At 34.9% G+C, this 23,319-nt stretch overlaps 1 protein-coding gene across 1 annotated transcript in view; it reads left to right on the top strand.

Annotated features, from left to right (window-relative positions):
- The window catches only part of CAMK1D (calcium/calmodulin dependent protein kinase ID), a 442,601-nt gene that overhangs the window by 145,244 nt on the left and 274,038 nt on the right, over nt 1-23,319 (top strand). Inside the window, exon 2 of the mRNA XM_074194114.1 lies at nt 18,419-18,550. Within this exon, the coding sequence (XP_074050215.1) occupies nt 18,419-18,550 (132 nt within the window). The remainder of the gene's footprint in view (nt 1-18,418; nt 18,551-23,319) is intronic.

Here is a 23,319-nt window from a genome sequence, read left to right as displayed (position 1 = left end):
TTGTGTTAACTCTTCTGGAAGTGCAAAGAGAATAAAAAGTACTGTTTTTTTGGTGGATAGCACACATTCTATAAGAAACAGATGTAGACTTGCTTTGAATTCTGGTGTGCTGATATGTTTGATTTAAAAAAATGTAGAGAAAAATCCATTATAAATTGTCCCTAGTGTTTAGAGCCAGGAAATATGCCAGGGACTCTCTAGTTCTAAAATTTTTATGATGAATCTAGATGAGAGTTGAGACATATTGATTTGTTCCTGTAAGTAAAGCAGTGATGGGGATGGGAACAGAAACTTGTTTTGCTGCTAGTCATGAGGTGTCTAATTTGATGATAAGGAGCATTTGCTCATTCAGGTCCTTTGCCTGAAATAATCCATATCAATGGACATATCAGTGAGCAACACATATGTATACATGCATGATAAATGGGAAAAATGAATGTATATTTATTGGTCATTTTGTTTTCTGGAATCCTTGTTTTTACAAGGCAATGGGGGTAAGTGACTTTGATGAATCTTAATGATTTTTATATATTTAAATAATCTTTCCTGGTAAATGCAGAAGATTCAGGCAACTGCTGGAATTGAGAGGAAACCCCTTCTGGGGAATGCAAACAGGAGATCTAGCCAAGTCTAGAATTAGAATTTGTCTGCAATGCCAAATTTAAGGGGATGGGGTGGGGAGTGGGAACTCTGAACCAGGGGAGTCTGAATGGAAATCCAGAGGTTTGCTGGGACTAATATTGGTGAAAGGGCTATTATCTCCCTTTGAATTGGTGAACTGGAATGGTCACTTGCTTTTTGAGGTTCATCAGCTATACTCTGGTTCTCCCATATTGTAAAGTAGTTGGTTTGGAAACCGAACATACACAGGCCAATTTGGGGAGTGTAAATGTATTAATGATTTAATCCTGGGATTATAGATTTAGAGATGGAAGGAATCTCTGGGACTTGAATAATCTATATATCCTCTTCATTTTATAGATGAAGAAATTGAATCCCAGAGAGGCTACAATTTTCTCAAGTTCACAGAGGTAGAAAAGGTCAATGCTAATATTTGAATTCAGGTCCTTTGACTCCAAATCCCATACTCTTTGGGATGAAGAATGACTGCCTAATTCTCATTCCCTGCTAACATTTTCAGTTAAAGGATATAATGGGAAGAATCCTGTCCTAACTCTAAGGGCAAAGGAACTGAAATCAAGTCCTACTTCTAATACTTACTACCTGTAAGATCTTAGGCAGGTCACCCTTTTTGGCCCTCAGTTTACTCAACTGTAAAATGAAGGATTAGATTAGATAAACTCTTATAGTTATAGATCTATAAATCTCTGATGATTGGTAGTTCTTTCATAATGAAAATGCTGCTCATATCCAGAAAAATAACTGAAGAGTCTGAATGCAGATTGAAAAATACCATATTTGCTTCCTTTATTTTTTTCATAGTGTTTTTTCCTTCAGTCTGTGTCTTCTTTCACAACATGACATGGAAATATATTTTATATGATTGCACAAATGAAACATAAATTACTTATGATCTTGGTAAGGGAGGGAGAAAATTTGGAATTAAAATTAAAAAATGAATGTGAAAATTTGTCTTTAATTGTAATTGGAAAAAGTAAAATATTATTTTTAAAAGATACATAAAAAGATTGGTGGTTCTTAATCCCTGGATTTAAAAGAGTAGTAAGTAGTAATTGGCTATCTACTGGGTGTAGAGTATATGTATGGAAAAGGTTATAGATAAAATTGACCTCAGGGTTCTAATTAGCTTACTGGTATAAAGGTGCCTCTGCTCATGTTTCTACTTGGACACTCCTTAGTTGATTTTATCAGGGGAGATAAACAATAAAGTTTATTATGGTGCTCTGGGGTGAAAGAAGTCTATTCCCATTTCTATCAAATGAAACCCTTTTGATTGATCATAAGTGTATCATATGTGACTTCCCAAAAATGTTCTAAGAAAAACCAGGAAACTTTCTGCCTTCTTGGTTTTTTATTTTATTCTAATTTTGTTTTTAATAAGTAAGATTTTGTGGATTGGGTAAAAATTTGGGGTGTAGACTTGGCCTGAGGAAACACTAGCACTATACTGTGTTCTTGAAACCAGAATAGTATGATGCTTGAATGTGACATTTAAGTTGGGACATATAAAATCAACAAACTTGACTATTGTCACGCACTGAACTCTAAACTCCACACACAAAGGAGTGTCTCACAAAGTGTAATTGTTTATAGACCCTGCTGGAGAGTGGGAATGAATGAGTGCTATCAATCATGGCCAGTGGTGGGAAAGCAACTCAAAAGTGTGGTTTCTACTGATCTTAATTATGAAGGACAACATACTTTATTTAGTAATTACCTTTTGAGAATCAGAGCTAAGTAAGTTCTTTTTATTTCCTTTTAAACAACAAATGTTTTGCCATTCCCTTAGGGTCTTATTCCTTGTTTTTGTTGTTCATTGGTTTCAGTTGTGCCCAATTCTTTGTGACTACATCTGGGTTTTTTTGGCAAAGATCCTGGAATGGTTTGGCATTTTCTTCTTCAGCTTATTTTACAGTTGAGGAAACTGAGACAAATAGGGTAAGTGACTTGCCCAGGTTAAGTGACTTGCCCACAGCTATTAAGTGTTTGAGACTGAATTTGAACTCAAAAAGATGAGTCTTCCTGACTCCAGATCCAGACTTTTATCCACTTTACCACCCAGCTGCTCTGTAAGTTGAAGGCTAAAAAATTTAATGCATTACTAATTCATTTTCATAGGAGCTTTTGGGAGTTGTTTATGTACCATAGATTTAAAGCTAGAAGACAGCTTAGAGATCGTTTGGATCTGACACTTTATTTATAGCTGAGAGGACCAAAGCCTTAGAAGGTTGTGACTTGCTCAGAGTCACCCAGAGAGATCGCTCTGTGGTATTGGAAAGTTTAATGCTGCTAATGTTTTAATGGCATTCGTGACTATAAATGCTGAGAATTTCAGACACTGTAGTTCACCATTCAAATGGGTCTTGGGAGAGCAGAAAATCCTTCCAATCTTTCCACTATGTAAGACAGCCCCATCATACAGTTGGGACTAGTTTTGCCCATTACATCCCAGCTTGTAGGAGCATTCCTTCTGTGAATAACTATAGCACAATGTCAAAGGGGAGATTGGTGTGTTCCTTATCATGATCATCTGTTTAGCCACAAGAGAGAGATTCTCTGCAATGTTAATCATATGTTTCTGTGATGTAATGAAAATCTTCTCTATTCAGGGATATAGTTTGTTCAAAGATGCTTTGTAGCTCCTCAGTTAAAGCCACAAAGCCCCTGGATTCATCAGACAGTGTATTCCCATGAGCTGAGATGAAAGTCATATCTGTATGGTGAAGGGATGCTACAGTGTATTCATCCACCTTAGCTGCCTTTGTGATTAGCAAGCCACATTTTCCATGGACAAATTGTCAATCACATACCTTTAAATTGTGAGTCCCTTACTGACAATGACTGTCATTTTTTGACTTCTATATTCATATTCTATGTGCCTAACACACAATAAAAGTTTATAAAGTGATTAAATGGTTTTTTGAGGACAGTAAACAGACAGGTGTTTTGGTCCACTGATTTTAGAATGCATAACGGCTTAGAAGATGATCTATTGTTTTCACAGATGACCAAAGGAAAGACTTGAGTCATATTTCAGTTATGTTTGATTCTTGTTTGATCCCATTTGGAGTTTTCTTGGCAAAGATACTGGAGTAGTATGTCATTTCCTTTTTCTAGCTCATTTTACAGATGAGGAAACTGAGGTAAACAAGGATCACACAAATAGTAAGTAGTTAAGGATGGATTTGTACTCAGAATGATGAGTCTTCCCAGCTCTAGGCCCTGCATTCTATCCACTGTACCATTAAGAAAGCTTTACTCTTATTTCTGATAGAAATAATACTATCATTATCAACTAACAATAAACTTCTTAGTGATTGTACATGGAAGATAGAATGAAGAATAAAGTTTTATACAGAGACACACAAGCTCATAAATGCCTGAATTCTTCATTTTAATTCAGGCACTGTTAATAAGATTGTGTTGGGAAATAGAAGAGCTTGTGAATTGAACCTGAAGATTAAGTTGGCCATGTTAATCAGAACAGGAATCATAATGAGCTATGTGAGCAGTTTGAAAAAGGTACATTTTTTTATAGAGATTATAGAATCACAGATTTAGAATCAGGAAGGACCTTAGAGCCCATTGAATCCAACTTCATTTTACAGAGAGGAAGAAACTGAGACAAAAGGAGATTAAGTGACTTGCTCAGGATCACACAGCTAATAAGTGACAGGGGACTGTGAGCCAGAAGATGTTCATATAGATTACTAATATATCTGTGTGAGCTCTTCTAGGGAGAATAAGAACTGGAAGGAAAGCTTCATTTGAAATACTGATAAAAAAAGACTGTATATGATATAGTTCAGCTTTGAATATTATACTATTATGATATATGATGATCATAGAATTTCAGAACTAGGAAGGATTTAAGAAATCATCTTGTTCAATTCTCCTTGTTGATCCTTCATTTTTCAAGGAAGACCATGTCATCAGGAAGGTGATGCCATGATATGCACATATATTGGATTTGAGTGGGGGAATGCTGTGCGGAGTCACCAGCCTCACTTTTTCCTCTGGAGTCATTTGTGTCCAGTGGCCAAGATAGGAATCAGAAAGACTAGAGGTGGCCTGGATATAAGGCAATCAGGGTTATGTGATTTGTCCAAGGTCACTTAATTGGGGTGAGCTAGATGATGCAGTGGCTGAAGCACTAGTCCTAAGTCAACAGCACTTAGGACAAATCATGTGTCTTTGATATGATATTTCCTAACTGTGTGACTCTGGGTAAGTCAACCTCAATTTCCTTAGCAAAAAACCCTAAAAAAAAACCCAAGTAAAAATAAAGTTGCTTTCTAAAACCACTTTACTTTGCAGATGTGTGAGCTGCGATTCAGAGAATGTTCATTTACTTTGCTATTTGGCAACTATTTGATGCAGATCCTTCACCCAGACCCGACTCTCTTGATCCTGACTTTACTGTTCTTGTGCAAAACAGCACAGAAACTGTAGAGATCAGAAACTAGGCATAAACATTAGTTAAACTATGTGGTAGACACTATAGTGGTTCCAGAATTGTTTCCTTTATTGAAAAAAAAAACATTGAGTCTAGAATTATTATGGAAATTTAGAGAAAATAGCTTCCTCTCACCTCAAAGACCTCCAAAAAGAACCCAATCCCAAAATATACCTCATGCTCTTAACCTATTCCTTTATCTATAGTCTGAATTGTTTGGGATAGGAAATTGTCAGATTCCTTGACACTTTAAAAAATGATTAATGCTTTTATTAATGTGTTATTTCTATTAATATTTATAAACTCTTTTTAGAAATTCCAGTGATTATGAGAATAGTTTGTACTTGCAGATCCCCCAAAAGAGGGTCTCTCAGAGTCTTTGCTAAAGACCACACTTTGACAATTATTGAAATAGTTTGTCCTTCTGGAACAAGAACAGGAAGGAATCCCTTTGGGTTTAATTCTCTTTTTTTTTAAAGGAAGGTTGAGAACTTATTTTCATAATTCTTTTTCAAATGTTTATTGCATTGAATAAAATATGATTTAAAATGCAGTGAATGAGATCTGTATGAAAGTTGTTCTGGTTGCTGTGAACTTTAGCAGGGGTAAGGAGGAGTTAGAAGCCAAACTTAAGGGAGACATTGGAATTATTTTCACTTGTGTCAGAGCAGTATGAACAGGGAAATATAATGTCATGATTTCTTTTTTGCTTGTTAGAAATTTACTGTTTTAAAGAGGAAGGTGCATTTTCATTTTTAATGCAAAAATATATATGTAAAAACTTGGCTTAAAGAAGCATACATACACATACAGACCCCCCCCCCACTTCCACCCATCCTACCCCCCCCAGCTGTTTGAACTGAAAATGGTAGGTTTTAGAGAAGTTACAGGAGAATTTTTTACTTGTTTCTCATATTGATAAAATAGTTTCACTGGTGAGAAATAAAAGTTCCTCAGAGGTGAAATTTGAAGTTCTGATTTAGTATAACTGAATGTTAATCTGTTTCTCTGTATAAAAAAACTTAAAAACTTTTTTGGACTTTCTCATTGAATAACACACAAAGAAAGTGGCAGTGAAGTGGCACAGGGACAATAATAAATAGTTCCTTCCTCCCAGGATTGTTGTGAGGATCAAATAAGATCGTAACTGTAAAGTGCTTAGTACAGTGATATTAGTGTATAATAGGTACAACATAGATGCTTATCTATTATTATTTTAATGTAATCTGATTTTTTTTGGAGAAAAACTGTCTTCATGGCCAGTTTTCTCAGTTTTAATTACTGGGGTACCTAGAGGTACAGTGGATAAAGTTTCTAGCCTGAAGTCAGGAAGACCCATCTTCAAATCTGATCTCAAACATTGACTGGCTGGGTGACTCTGGATAAGTTACTTAACCCTTGTTTGTCTCAGTTCCCTCATCAGTAAAATGAGCTAGAAAAGAAAATGGCAAATCACTCTGGTATCACTGCCCAGAAAACCCCAAAATGGGGTTGTGAAGTCTTGCATAGAACTGAAAAATGACCTAATAACAACGAAAACCTACTGAGACATCTCAGCATGTCATTCATAAGCTTTTTACTCTTCCCTGTTTAAGTGATTTTTTTAAGGTTTTTGCAAGGCAAATGGGGTTAAGTGGCTTGCCCAAGGCCACACAGCTAGGTAATTATTAAGTGTCTGAGACTGGATTTGAACCCAGGTACTCCTGACTCCAGGGCTGTTGCTTTATCCACTGTGCCACCTAGCTGCCCCCTTAAGTGATTCTTAAGTTTGGAATTTTCCCTTAGGGATGACAGCAGAACTTGATACAAGATTTGCTTGGATTACTAGCTTTGATTAAATCCAGCATGTATAGACTTTTCCTTGAGAATCATAAATTTTCTTTGTTTGTATACTGTATTATTGGACAAAGACTATGGTAAAGTCAGGAAACTTTTCCCCCCTTAAGGCTGTTGGCTTTCTTCTTTGGCACTGCTCTGTGGGCTAATTGTGAATTAGCTTTGCATCTCTAAAAGGCTTCAGGACTTCCAGAATCATAGAATTTGAAATCGAAAGTCTTCTCAGAGTTCATTTAGTCTGATATCCAAGTTTTATAGATGAGGAAACTGAAGTTACTTATAGCAATTTAGGTCAATGAGATTGCTGTTGTGTTTGTCCATAGTTTTTGAAGAGAACCATTGACTTCATAAGGACTGTCTTGACTTGTGTATGAATTGTATTATAAGTGAGGCAGAATTGCACAAAGTTGTAAGCCTCACTCTCTGTTTCTGAATTATAGAAGTCCAGAGGAAAGACAAAGTCAGGAAATTTGACCATGGGTCAGGATACAGTGGATGACCTTGAATTTTTGATGTCTGACCAAATTCTGTGTTTCACAGAACCTGCCTTAGCTGCTCTTAAGGCTGATGGAACAAATTGCTCTCATCTGTTCATTCTTCTGGGACAAGTCTTCTTATGCTTGAAGTCTGTCAGTTACCTGTAACCTGGTTTAGCTTACTTGGGTGTGGTCCCTGTACATGCTACAGCTACTTGGAGTCACAGGTGAAAGTGGGGTGAATCAGGTACTCACACCAGAGCTTCCTCCTAAACATCCCATACACCCCTGGGGGAAGTAGTAAGAGAAGAACTAGAGAGTGCACTTGAGGAGCTGTGGGCTCTGGGGAGGAAGTAAAGGTTACATCATAGTTTTCTATTTCAACTAATTATTGGTATTGAGCTTGGTAGTTTCTATACTGCTGAAGGATGGCAAGAATTTCTGAGGTTTCTAAAGTTTGATGACCTTAGACAAAGCCTTGCTCATCTTATCTTAGTTACTCCTCTGTGTCCAGGACAAATTCAATTTTAAAATAAAGATGCTCCCAGGGATCTCTGAGGGAGATGGCTACCTAACTAGGTTTGACTGTGATAAAGCAATTTCTTCACTTTCAGTTCCCAAAGTTAGGATTTTGCTTTTGCCAGTCAGTCTCATAAGTATTTTTTTGGCTGTTTTTTTGGTAAGTCAATGGAATTGTAACTTGCCCAAGGTCACAGACCTATGTTAATTATTGAGTGTCTGAGGCAGGATTTTAACTCAGGTCCTCCTGACTCCAGGACTGGTGCTCTATCCAGTGTGTCACCTAGCTGCCCCTCTCATAAGCATTTATTGATGGTCTGCTATGTTCCAGACACTATGCCCCAAATCCCACAAATGAACAGAAAACCTCCCCTAAACCCAGTCTTTGTTCTGGAGTTCACAGTCTAATTAGGGACCCTATGAAAATAACTATGGGTGTATCCATATATATTTATACATATATACACACAGAGAAAGTATGTAAAGTACAATATGTCATAAAATACTATATCAAGTCCAAATTATATACCCACAAATAAATATCTCATGTCTTCTGAATCTAAGATCAGTATTCAATTCCCTATACGTTCCCTTGAACCTATGACACATACTAGCAGTGTGAACTTGGGTAAATAATTTAACCTCTTAGTATCCTTTACCATAAATTATAGAGAAAGTGCCAAACAACAGGGGTAGGGAAGTTATTCTCCAGGAATATTCTACTCCAAGGTGTCAAATATGTAGCTGTACAGGAAAACAAAGTAAAGACTGAAAAATTGCTTTTTCTGGGGAGGGGGGAGGGGGAGGGGGAGGGAAGTAAGATGGAGGAAAAATTATGAAACTCAAAATAAATAAAATCTTTAATAAAATAAAAATGTGACTGTATCAGGTCAACACCACTTCTTAATATAGCCAGTACCAGATTACAATGTAATTGGGAAATATTTGACAAATAAATAAAAATAAAACCTAGAGAATGGTATACTTTAAATCTGAATTAATATACTGCCTTTGAGTTTGACCTGACTGGTCTATCCTTATGAGGTCTTAAAAAACACATAAACAGACACATGTAATACTCACTCAATGAATGAAACTGAATTTCGTCTCAGAAGAATTAAATAGCAACTGTCAGTCAGATTTCCTTTAATCTCTGTGTGACTTAGGTTTTTTTTTCCAGGGAACATGCTCAATAAATATTTTATATATGTTTACCTTCTGATGTTTACTAATGAATCATGCATAGTGGCCAATGACATGGAGCCTTTGCTCCAATGACCATCAATATATCACAAATAATTTGAGTGAAGTAGAAAAGAATTATCCTTTGTCATAGAAAACAACTTTAGGATGAAATGGATACTGCCCTATAAAAACTGACAATGGTATTAAAATCAATCAACAGCATTTATTAAGTACTTATGGATTGCTGGGCACTGTTCTAGACCCTGACTATACAAATACAAGTCCTTTCTTTTGAAACTTGTTTGTTATCTTCAGGCCAAAGTGAAAAATTAGCATTGAAAATATTAAGAGTGAAAAGGCAAACAGAAATGACTAAATATAATATTTGGGAAAACATCAAAAGATTGATGCTTTCTCTTTTGACATATCTGCCCCAGGAGATTTAGATGGAAAATTATACCATGGTTGGAAAATGATCTCAATGAAAATAGAACTAGTTGTAAGCATATTTTATACTGTCTTGTCATGGTTCTTCAGACTTTTGGAGGCAGGCTGTCATCATGTAATTATCAAGTTAAGGAAGAAGTCTTTATGCTGCCTTGAAATGGAGTTATGTATCAAAGAGGATTCTTCTCATTTCTAAACTGTAGCTTAGTAAATAGAGGTGCTCTTTTCTAATTTAAGACTATTTGGAAGACAGTGATCTGAATTAATGAAAGTGTGCTTTATGAAGCATATTTAGATAATGAATTTCATTACCTTTCTACATCTGATTAGTATGAATAATGAATCTTGTGAAGTGTTACCATGTATTTGAATTCTATTTGAATTTGAATAATTGTGTAAAATCTGATCAGCCTTTTTTTCCCAGTTATATCAACTCTTTGTGATTCCTTTTGAGGTTTACTTGGCAAAAATCCTGGAGTGGTTTGACATTTCCTTCACCAGTTCATTTTAAAGATGAAGCTAAGGCCAACAGTGTTAGGTGACTTGCCCAGGATCACACAGTGTCCAAGTCACAGGGACTTGGTACCACATAGAATGTCATATTTTCTACACCTGCCCTCTTCCCTCCCAATTAATTCTCTCTAGGGAAATCCAACACAGATTGGATTTGAACTCAAGGAAGATGAGTCTTCTTGGCTCCAGATTGAGTGCCTGCCTAATCTAGTAAAATGTAGTCATTCCATCCAAATGAAAATATGAAATACAAATTCCTTTAAGAACCAACTTATAACCTTGGCAAGTCATTTATCCTCTGGGCAGATTTTTATGACCCTATCCTGATTTAAAAAAAAGGTGGGGTACCAATGTGCATTGATAGAGAGAGTTTCCTCCCTAGAAATTCTCTTTATTGAAGAAATCACAGTTGGAGTCCTATGTCTATCCAAACATATGCAGAAGCTCAAATAAATAGCTAAGTGTTGCCAAATTGAGGCCATGTCTGATTTGTTTTAATGAATAAAGAGAATATATAATTGGCCCTTTAATAATATGTGATTGTGTATTGAAATGATTAAATAATTCTTTTATATAGGTTAAATCTACCTTCTGTCCACTCATCATTGAGGATTTAGCTTCATTGAAGTTAGGAAGTATAGTGGTTAGGTTCTATTTTTTGGATCCAGAAAGACCCAAATTCAAATCCTGACTGAGATATTTACTAGCTATGTGACTTCAGATGCCACTTAAACTCTGCCTGGCTCAGTTTCCTCAACCAAGGAAATAGGACATGACTAGATCAGATGAGATATTTGTAAAGTACTTTCACAAATCTCAAAGCACTCTTTAAGGGCCAAATAGCCTGTGCTCTGCATTGATAATTCAGCTTTTAATTATTCTCCTCCATCCTTAACACTTTTTATAGTTTGACATTTGCAATTACTGCTTAATTAGTGAAAAAGGCTATTTTAATTGATTAAAAAAGCTTAAATCTGATGGTAGCCCTTTTATACTATGCAAAGATGACATTAAGTTCTTCTCAGTGCAGAAAATAAAGTTAATAAAATAATAAAACTAATTTGTTGAATTTTCTTTTTAAAAAGCAACTATCCATTAGTTGACTACCCTGAAGTGAAAAAACCAAACTACTTCAGTTCTTTTAATCTTGTCTTGATGGAGAAGATCTTAGTTTATCCAAGAGTTCTGTAGTCAAGTCTTTCTTCTTTCCATCCATGATGGCCAAGAAAAAAGGACTTGGAAGCAAATAGAATGTCATATTTTCTACCCCTCCCTTCCTTCCCTCCCAGTTAGTTCTCTCTAGGAAAATACAATTTCTTTCCAACAGGCTATCTCTCCATTTATGCCTGTGAGGCATGTTTTTTGATTAATACTTTATTTGCAAACAGTAATTTTTCTTAGCAACAGTTAACTCCTGAGTATGATTTAAATCCAAATCAAATCATCTTCTTCTGATATAACTGTAAAAAAATCATTGAAAAAAAAGAAAAAATCATTGTTATTTTATTTTCAGTTCAAGATATTAAGTTCCTTTTCCTCCCACTTCCTCTCACCTACCTAGAAAAATAAAATCCATTTCAACTATGTATAGTTATGTGAAACAAGTTTCTGAGTTTGCACTGTCAAAAAAACAAACAAAAAGGAAGGAAATATGTTTCAGTCTGTACTCTGAATTTATTGGTTCTTTATCTACAAGTAGATAGCATGCTTCATCATGAGTCCTTTGGAATTTTGGTATCATTGTATAACTCAATCTTTATTGTTACTGCATCAGTTTTCCCCTGGTTTTTCTCATTTCACTTTGTATCAATTCATATATTTCTTCCAAAGTTTTCTGAAACCATTCCCTTCAACATTTCTTACGATGCAGGAGTATGGCATTAAATTTACATAATATGATCTGTTTAGCCAATCGATTGGAATTTCCTCAGTTTCCATTTCTCTGTCACCACACAAAAGAAATCGATCTTTTTGTAGTATCAAACTACTAGTAGTATTGTTGAGTCATTATTAACAGTGTAATAGTTTTGGGGATACAGTTCCAGATTGCTTTTCAGAATGATTGGTGTCTAATTCACAGATCCACTAACAGTTCATTAGGGTATCTGTTTTCCTCTAGCCCCTTTCAGCATTTTTTTGTTTTCCTTTTTTATTATCTTAGTAAATTTGAATGTGAGATAGTATTTTGATGTGCATTTCTCTAATTATTAATGAATCAGAACTTTTTTTCATATGACTATTGAGAGCATGGATTTCTTCCTCTGAAAACTGCCTATTCATATCCCTTGATCACTTATTAATTGGGGAATGACTCGCATTCTTGTAAATTTCCCTTAGTTGTCATCACATATTAGAAATGATGGATAATGAAATTTTGAATAGCATTCTCAAAGAGCTTTTATTAAAATTTGAAAACCATGAATAATAGGAAGTCACTCGTTCTGAGAAACTTCCAGGCTTGGCTGCATACCATTCTGGTAGCTTTCCATGTCTTTAACTTTTTCTTTGTTTTCTTTCTAAGGTGATAGAGGGTTCCCCCCCCCCCTTTATTAGCATCATTAGTACTATCTGTTCTTAAAGATGTGAAATGAGCATGGTAACAAATTTTTATAGTTTAATATAACTAATCTCCTATGAAATACTATGTGCCTTATGACAAAAAGAAATAGACCCTGGTGATGGCATGTTGACTTAACCACAAATTAACATTATCTATGTTGTTTAATGTTTTTATTTGTCAAGTATTACTCATTTATATTTTAATTTGGTTTGGTGACCTTTGGGTATTTTGTGTCAGCCTTGAGTTTATCTCCTCTGTTTATGGTATCAAAGAGAGGAAAACCTAATGTTCATTCAGCAACCATTTAAAAGTCCTATCCTAGGTACTGGAGATCCTATGACAGAAACTAAACATTTCTGGCTGTCAAGGAATTTTATTGTCAGGAAATCACACACACACACAGACAGACACACAGAAAACTAAGTACAAACTATTTGGAGTCATTTTTCAGTTGTGTCTGATTCTTTGACTCCATTCTTTGACTCCATTTGGGGTTTTCTTGGCAAAGATACTGATATGGTTTGTCATTTTGTTCTCCAGATCATTTTACAGATGAAGAAACTGAAGTTAGCATGGTTGAGTGACTTACCCAGGGTTGGAAGGCTAGTATGTGTCTGATTCAAGATTTAAACTCAGGAAGATGAGTCTGCCATCTTCTTCTTCTGCCCCAGTACAAACTATAATACAAAGTAGGAAATAGAGATAATTTTCCTACTAATAAATGTAAGAATCAGAATAGGCTTCTGGTAGGAAGTAGCATTTGAATGAAGTTTTAAAGGAAATGAGGGTAGTTACATGGTCAACTGGAAAGAACCTTGGATGAATCTTCCTTCTAGCCTCAGACACTTAGGAGCTCTGTGACCTGGGTAAATCACTTTACCCTACTTGCCTCAGTTTCCTCATCTGTAAAATGAATGAATTGACAAATTACTGCAATATCTCTGCTAAGAAAACCCCAAATGGGATCATAGAGAGTTGGACATAACTGAAATGACTCAACAACTAAGATGAAGAGAGAGAACATTCCTGGCAGGGGTACAAGTTTGTACAAAGCAAGGAGACAAGAGAGGAATATGATATATTGTAAGTAGTAAGGAATCCAGTAAGACTGGAATGTAGAGAGTGAAGAAAAATAATGTTCAGTAAGTCTAGAGAAGTAATTTGAAGTTAGATTGTAGATGAGGATGAGGGTGATAGCCAGTCATTAAAGAGCAGTTTTAAAGGTTGTAAAGTACCTTCCACATGTTGTCTCATTTGATGCTCCTAAAAAACCCTGTGAAGGGAAATGCTATTATTACTCTCATTTTGCAGATTAGGAAACTTGGGCAGACAGGTTAAGTGATTTGGCCATAATCACAATGCTATTAAGTGTCTGAATTCTGTCTTCCTCACTCCATCCATTGGACCATTTTGCTAGCAGGTCTTTCTAAGGCAAAAAAAAAAGATGAATTTGAGTTTTATTCTAGAAACAAGAGGGAATCACAGCTTTAGTAACTGGAGTGACCTAGGACCTGAATTCTGTATAGGGTAAGCCTATCCAGATGACTGGGTAGTGGAAGAAGTTTAACAGTCACAACAACTCCAGATCTCTTTTAGGGTTTTCTTGACAATAACACTGGAATGGTTTGCCATTTCTTTCTCTAGTTTGAAAGGATTAGAATTCTTCTTTTCCGGAAGGAAAGAACTTGCCCCTTTTCTTTAGTCTACCAACTTGCCCTTCCTATTTTGGTATTAATTGAATCAATCTAAGATCCATAGGTTATAGCATTGGAAAGGATTCTGGGGATTATCCAGACCAAAGGACTTGACCTTTTTTTTGTGTCAAAGACTTCTGTGGCAGTGTGGTGAAGAAGCCTATTAAATATTCTTGGAATAATATTATTAATATATAAAATAAAATGCTATATCAAACTTAAAAAGGAAATCACCTAAATCGAATTACAGTCAACTAGCATTTATTAACGACCTACTAGGTAGGGATTGAGCTATGTTTTGGTCAGAATTATCAAAATATTCAACCTGGACCCCAGGTTAACTACTCCTGAGGTAAGTCAACTCCTCCATTCCACAGATGATGAAACCAAGATCCAGAGAACCAAGTGACTAAAACTCACTCTAGATCACAGAGGTAGCATAAACAGGATTTAAACCCAGTTCTTCCTGAATTGAAATTCTGAATTAAATAACAAATGGTTTTATTTCTTTATGAATTTTGATTTAAAGAGACAATTAATTTATTCTAGAAAATGTAACCAAACAAAGGCTGGTGATTGCCAACTGAGGTTATTGGCTTTCATATTTGGAGACTAATCTAGATTTTCTTTAGAGGAAAAAAAAACATAGTTTTTACAGCTTATTGTTAGGTGCAGAAAATATTTTATTTGACCTTTCTCATATTTTATTATGATGATTTCATTTAGATGTAAATTCAATATTGCTCTAGATCTCTTGTCACAACTAGAAAATTACAATCTCTGTACACTGGGATTTCTATTGGATGTGTTAATTCATTCAACATTTTTCCTCCAAGATTTTCCAAATTTAATGAAATTTCCTATCTTCCCTATCTCCTACCAACATGCTTATTTAATAGACTGAGTGGTGGTGGGAGGAAATGTTTGACAAATTTGTTGTTTAAAGTTAAACCACATAAAGTATGATGCCAAGGTTATTTTAATTATTCTGAGAATCCAGGAAACTTACAATATGACTTATTATGTCTCTAGTTATATCTAAGAACGAACTTGCTTAATTCAGGGAGAAGACCTTACAGTATTTTATGTATATAGTTGAATAAAAATGAAGAATATAATAAGAAAAATGAAATAATTCTTTATTTTCTATAGCATTGGCCACAACTTTATTAAATTATTGTGTGTATTTTTTGATCCAGAGTTAGAGATTTAGAATGCATTGACAAGGGTTCAGAGGACAATCCTGAAGAGTATACAAATAGTTATTTCTGGAAAGTAAGGAGATTAAATTCAATGGCCATATAAAGTAGTTACTCCTGCAATTCTACTATCATGAAATTGGCTAGTGTGACCTGTTTTGACCTATCTATTTTCTTTTTCTCATTGATTTCAGGTTTTCCAAAGTATGTTTTTGGCCTTTGTTCTTGTAGTTTTCTTTGATTGGACACAAGTATCTTATCATCTGGGATTATTTTCATGCTGTTTCATTTTTTTATCCCTCCATTATCCCACAACCCTTTGCTACATATACCCCAACCCTACCCTCAGACTTTTTGGTGATATCTTTCTATGTTTATTTTAACATACATGGAGAAAATGAATGTTCTCTTCTGGAACTGTATGGTTTTCTTCACATCATTCCTATGAATTTAAATTAGGAAATGTCAATTTATGTCAATAAGCAATTTTTTTTAATATTGCATCTCCCTGTTTTTCCCAGTCTGTAAGTGCAGGTGGTCTTAGTCTCATTCTTCTTGGCAAGAGAATTTTGATCTGCTCACTTTCCAGTGTTAATTCGTTGTATCTTAGGCAATCTGATGTTCTCTTGCACATCACAGTAATACTGAAGTGAGTGTAGACAACCAATTGCTCCTGAAATTCTTGACTTTCCTTAATGATAATTTCATATTTCCAAAGGTAGAAATTAAAGAGGAAATGTGATTTGCAACCTGATTCTGACCAACTAGAAAGATCAGGGTGCTGAAGTAGAAATAATAGAACCCTTGGGGGAAAGTGAACAATCCATCTTAGAATTTGTATAAGAGGAAAGGAGAGAAATTTCAGACATAGACATAGAACCCAGTTTGGGGAGAGTAATTTCAAAGCGTCCAGAGGAAAAAGCATAGGTAGTATCTGCTGACCTGAATTTCTACTGAGGAGTCAATCCGGGTGAGATGAAATGCTCAAATGAAAATTCCAAAGTTATAAGAAAGCAGTGTCATGGAAGACAAAAAAGGTAGCTAACCAAAGATACAAATGTAGTTGTACAGAACTCTCTGATGAACTTAAATTTGCTTTAAAAAAGACATATATAGAAGATAAAAGCAAAAGAAGGTGACAGCTAATATTTGATTGCTTAGTAATATTAATTAGCAAGTTTTTTCCCCCTCTCCCTCCTAAATCACTTTCTCTGTGACTGTTGCAAAAGATAGACTTTAAAAGGAAGTATGAAATGGGGGAATCAAGAGACTCTCTGCTTGAACTAATTCTGAACTATTCCTCTAAGACAGTGGGAGTGAATGGCTGGCGATAAATTGGAGATAATAGAGAGATCACTAGGCTTAAAGGTCACAAAAACTTCCCTCAAGTACTTTTTACTGTTATCAAATTATCAAATCCTCTATTTCCCTAATTCCTCATCACTACAAAAAAAGGTTTGGAATTGATTTAGATGAGGTCCTTCCTCATCTAAATGTATGATCCTATGATCTGTGGCCTCCTCTGGCTGGGAGGGCAATGCTAGGTTCTCTTTGTAATGTTAGTTATGACATTTGACCTTCTGAGCTTAGTCAAATTTCAATTTGAGCAACTCCTATTTTAGGCAAGTCTTCCTTATTGAGGGTATCATTGCTCAGGGGCCAAAATGATTATTTTAAAGTACAGATCTGTGTCCCTTACTCCACTTAGTAAGTAAACTAATGACCTTCTATTATCCCCTGATAAAGTACTCTGACATTGAAAAATCTGGTCCATTTCCACCTTTCTAGCCTTCTAATATTTTATTCCTCACCATGCACTTTGTAATCTATATACTTATGTATATGTATAAATATATTTATATCAACCATACTCACTCATTTGAAAGTTTTAATGTGAACATATGATAAGCTGATCATCTCCCAACTTCATGCCTTTTTTACTGACTGGAACATATTTCTATCATGATTCCTTTTTTTACTTCCTCCCTTTAGTTTCCCTGGCTTCTTTCAAGACTTCAAATTTTATTTTCTACAAGAGTCCTTTTCCAGAGTGGGCTGTAATTGGTGTCTTTCCCTCTGAGAATACATTTCTATCAAATCTTTGAATTTCTTACATAAACCTAGGTTTGTTTGTTTGTTTGCTTCTCCAAAGTGTCTCCATCACTAGAATATGAGCCTTTTTAGGGCAGGGATTGTTTTTGCCTTTCTTTGTATCAATAGCAGTTTGCACGATGCCTGCTCCATAGCAAGAGCTTGAATGAATATTTGCCTGAATTTAAAAGAAATGTTCTACATCTGCTAATGAATTAACTGCTAATTAGGAGTTACATATACATAGAATAGCATTATGTATTTCTCAGAGAATTGACCATTTTTGAGAATTTCTGTGATTGGATTCCTGACATGGCAAAAAATTATTATTTTCTACTTGCCTGAAGGAGGGATAACCCTCAAAGTTTTGATAGGATTCAATGTTCTTGTCTATTTCTTGTTTTAAATTTTTGGGAGGTTTTTTAATATTTTTCAAAAGTGATTCAATAAAATATAACTGTTCAGCAGGGATGAACTGGAAGTAAAGATGTAGGTGATTTAAAAGCATTGTTTCAAAACACAAACACATCCAAAAAATGTTTTTCTCTGTGGTTTTGTGTGTGTGTGTGTGTGTGTGTGTGTGTGTGCGCGCGCGCACATTTCTTTTCATAAAGAACTGGGGAGTTGGGGTGAATTGCTTCATTTAGAATGAAAAGTAACAATGAAATTTATTGTTAGGTTTTTAATGGTTACTACCTAAAATCAGACAGTAGGATTTAAAGAACTCTTGTAAAACATAAGTGTTTTTCCTATTTTTTCATGTTTCTAAGCCCTTTCCTCTCTTTTGTTTTTCTTGACAGTGGTGCATTTTCTGAAGTGGTTTTAGCAGAAGAGAAGGCAACTGGAAAACTCTTTGCAGTGAAATGTATCCCTAAGAAGGCACTGAAAGGCAAAGAAAGCAGCATAGAGAATGAAATTGCTGTTCTAAGAAAGTAAGTGCTGTAAAATTCCATCTCTTTGATCCTTTTGGATTGTTGGTCTCATAACTGGCCTCTGGGAATGAGAGTTACCTTTGTAGGGATTATAAGCTATGGAAGTCATTTAAACAAAATTATAATTGGAGATAGGACACATTTTACAATTGGATCATGGTCCTAGAAATGGGGATTTTTTCCTTACTTTCCTGACCATTATCTTATTGTCCATTGGCAAGACACTTAGGGTTTTTATTTCTTTGTTAGATTGTTAATTAATGATCTTCAACATAAAACAGAACTTTTATTCAGCTTAGGTCCCCAAATAGCAGAACTCCTTAACATGGGGTTCACAGACATTTGGGTTATATGAATAAACTTGAGAGAAGGGGTATCCATGAGAGAAATTAAATCATTATTTCTACTAATCTCTGGTCTCCTTTATAATTCTATGTGATTTATTTTATGTATATAAAAATATTATTCCATAGACTTTGGCAGACTGCCAAAGAGGTCTGTGTCTTAAAAAGGTTAAAAAGCCCTGTTGAAAAACCTCCCTACATCCAGTGAAAGTCTAATACAATACAATTAGCTAATTCCTTTGCCTGGTAGTATTTCCCCTTTCTCAACCTCTTTCCACCCCAGCAACAGGTTTTGACTAGGTTTAGAGAAATAAATCACTATATGGTAATCATACTATCATTTTTGGAGAAAGGTGCCATGGAAATATAGAGGTGGTTCAACTTGTAAAAGTCATCAGGAATACTAATGAGAGTTACTGGTTTTCAAGAAAAATGATAGTTGGTGTGAATAGAAGAGTCTTCCACTCTTTCCAAAACTGAATGCTATTTATTTTAAGACATTTATAATGACTAAGAGTGGCTCTGAAGAAGAGATGAGAAAATGTACTTCTTTTCTTCTCTGAAGTGGGAGACTTGTGGCATCATATATAGGATCAGATTTGGTTGATATATTAACTAGTTTTGCTGAACTCCTTTTTCTCTGTTATGAGGCATGGCTCTCTGGATAAGTTTGGTGCAGGGAGCATATGGACACCAGTGAAGATAATATGAAAACAAAAAGAGTACTAAAAATTAGACAGCAAAAAAATAAAGTTGCTGGGTTTAGAGGTTTACTGCTAGAGAAAATCTGGCTAGTCCTTAAAAGAAGCAAATTTAGGAAAAAATGTTCCAGCTCCCCAAAACACATTGGGACTTCCCTACATTCATTAGGGATGGACATGATTTTTTTTCCCCTCCTTTCTTGTTTTTTAAAACTAATAGCAGCCTTTGAATCACAGTCAGTTGCCATAAGTACAAGATTGCATAGCATGTTAATCATGACAGTATAACATGTTCTGACCTTTATTGATTCAAAGAATAAACATATGGTATGTCAGATACACATTAGAGAACAAATTGCTCATAAGGTTTTTTTTTGTTTGCTTTTTGGGATTTTCTGGTTGTTTGGTTTCTAGCCTGTCTGAGTTCTCTACCAAAGACCCATTGAAACAATAAATTAAATAACTGTTTAGAAGAGAATTTGGTCCAAACAAACCATTCTAAGTATATTGTAATCAGATTGGAAGATGATACTTTAGTGAAACATTTAAGGATATTAACATACATTTAAGTGATTCATTTTCTAGTGCCAGAAGCTGGAAAAGAAACAGTAGTGACTTATTAGCCTTAAAGCACACATTTGGACTTGGCTGATACTGTAAGTGATGGTGGGAAAGAGGCTGCTTCTGATCATTTTGCACCATCTTAGAGTGTTTAGAGGGTTGATAGTTGATATCACCCAAAACACCTGCCCTGAATTCAGAGTCTGGTTGGTTCCCTGCTAAATCAAGTAAGTCACCTTAATCACTGGACTAAATGAAATAATTAAATTTCCATTCCTCTTTTACTACTGTGCAGGTATTAGTATCCTTCCAGATGTAAATGAGAAATCAGTGTTAATGTCACTGAAATCTTCCTTGATTAGTTCCCTGACCCTTGGTTTTATTGATAATAAAAAATACTAGGGAAGAGGTAGCAAGTGATAGGATGTTGACAGTCATGTTGTTGAGCAGTCAGAAATCTGAAACCTATCTTTTGTTAACCAATACATTTTCTCTTACTATACCCTACACACAGGCAAAGTGAACCTTTCCCAACACAAACTGAAAAGATTCAAAGCAAAATAAAATGGTTATTATGACTGATTCCTGCTCCTATATCCTTTTGTTATCTATCTATCTATCTATCTATATATTGTTCTTTTGGTTTTGCTTTCTTCACTGTATATCCTTTAATATGACTTATCACGTCTTCTGAATTTTTCATTATTTATCATTGCTAAAGGTACAATCATATTCTGTTACATTCATAAAAATTGATTTTTCCATTCCCAATTTTTGGTTCCATAGTTTTTTTCTATCTCAAACAATACTGCTATGAATATTTTTGTGTGGTTAACAGTGGCCCCTATTCTACCAGAGTCTACAACATTGACTTTTTGCATCTTTAAGCATATTTGTCAAATTAGTTTTTTTAATTTATATTTATCCAACTATTAGCTATTTTGTTTTAATTTGTTTATCTAATTTTTAGCCATTTTGAATGTTTTTATAATTGAAAATAATTAATTTTTCTTTTAGAAATAGGCTGTTCATATCCTTTGGTCACTTGCTATTAGGGAATAGTTTTTAATTTGAGAGATTTGTTAATTCCCTTTAAATTTCATATATCATACATTTAACAGAGATGTTTAAAAAAGTTTATCATTCATTTTTTCTTCTTAGCCACATTCTCTTTAATTCTGCAACCCCTTTTTAATTTTATATAATTAAGAGCATTAGTTTTGTCTTTTACAGCAACCTCTATAACAACTAGTTAAGAATTTGTCCTCCCCCCATAGAAAGATATAGCCTTTCATTTTCCTTTAAATTGTTATAATGTGGTTCTTTATGTTTACATTGTTCACCCCTTTGGAATTTGTTAATTTGCAGGCTTCTTAGCAGATACTTTATGAATAATGATTTCCCCCCCTAACAATATGTATCTTGGGTTTACTGAACAATAATCTACTACTATGTATTGCTTCTAAATCTCACTTGTCTAATCAGTTCCACTTTCCACTTGTTCCACAATCTGTTTTTATTTTTAACATATAATTCAGATAATTTTAATAATTATTTTTTGAGGCTATAATGTGAAATTTAGGAATGCAATACTTTCTACTGTTGCCCTCCCCAGGCTTTTTGTTTCTGCACAAGAGTTTTATTATTATTATTATTTATCATTTATTTTTTTATTTTTTCTAATTCTAAAAATTGTTTCATTAATATTTGATTGATTTGAATATTTGAAGATTATTTCAAGAGCTATTATTATTTTTACTATATTAGCACAGTTTAGTCATGCACACAATTATTTAACTCATAGGATCATACAATTATAACTAGAAGGAATATTAGAAGTCATCTAGTCTAATTCTTCATTTTACAGATGAAGGGCAGCTAGTAGCACAGTGGATAGAGCACTGACCTTGGAATCAGGATGGGAGTTTGAATCCAATCTCTGACACTTACTATCTGTGTGATCTTGGGCAAGTTACTTAATCCTGATTGCTTCACATCCAAAGCCATCATCTCCAGTTGTCCTGATTCCTATCTGGCCACTGGACCCAGATGGCTCTAGAGGAGAAAGTGAAGCTGGTGACTAGGCACAGCACCCTCTCACTCAGATTCAATTCATGTGCTTGTCATGGCATCACCTCCCTGATGTCGTGATCTTCTTTGAAAATGAAGGACAAATATTACAGATGAGAAGATGGAGGCACAAAGAAGTTGCTTGACTTGTTCTAGGATACACAAGTAAAAGATTCCAATCTCAGTCAAGTCAACAAGCAATTAAGAATGTGCATGTTGCTACTCTAAGCAAAAGAAAGGCAAAAACAGTTTCTGCCTTCAAGTTATGATTTTAGGTCCCAAACTCTTTCTCTTGTATTATGTTGCCTTCTAACAAGTTAGGGCTTGAATCTTCCTCAAAGCTTCCTTTTTCATTCCTCTTAGACTTGCCCTTCTTCCAAATAGTCTTTCTTTGTGGAAGTTACTACCATACTTGTTGACTCTTCCCTTTTCCTCATTCTATGCATTCAGTCAGTAATCAGGTCTTATCACTTCTAAGATCCTTCTTTATTTCTGTAAAAATTCTTCGTTTTTTTGATTTATAATGGAGCTATTTGTTTCTCCTGGATATAATACATGGGCTTCTTTCTTTTCAACAACTCGCTGTTTCATGGAGTGGGAGGGGAGGAGTATTGGAAGAGGCAGAAGGTAATAAGAAGCACATAATTTTTTACCACCTTTAAATAGCAGTATAATTTTTGACATATCACGAATGGAACCATATCCATTGAAATTATTGCTATAAATAATAATTAAGATGTTGCTAATAAGTAGAAGGTTGGCTCATAGGTTTCCCTTGGAAAGATAAATGGTGATGCAGTCTCCCCCAAAAGCAAGAAATTCCATCTCATGGGACATTTGGTAACTTCACCTTGATTATTTATGAGCATAAGCAAAAAATGTCATAAAGATGGTTGATGAATGAAAGATGGAAACATGTTTCTTAATTGCTTACTTTGTATCAAAAGCTATGGTATCAAGTCCTGACATCAATGTATAAATATAAATGTGATACTGCCTCTGCCTTTAAAGGATTTTTATGTTAATAGGAGACTGCAGACATAGGATAAGGATAAGCCCAGAAGGGTGATTTGGTCTGGGAAATCACAGGGCT

This window comes from Macrotis lagotis, chromosome 7 (assembly GCF_037893015.1).
Source record: "Macrotis lagotis isolate mMagLag1 chromosome 7, bilby.v1.9.chrom.fasta, whole genome shotgun sequence".
NCBI classification, from domain to species: Eukaryota; Metazoa; Chordata; class Mammalia; order Peramelemorphia; family Peramelidae; genus Macrotis; species Macrotis lagotis.
Note: the sequence above shows the minus strand (reverse complement) of the source record. Positions and strands in the feature narration are given on the sequence as shown.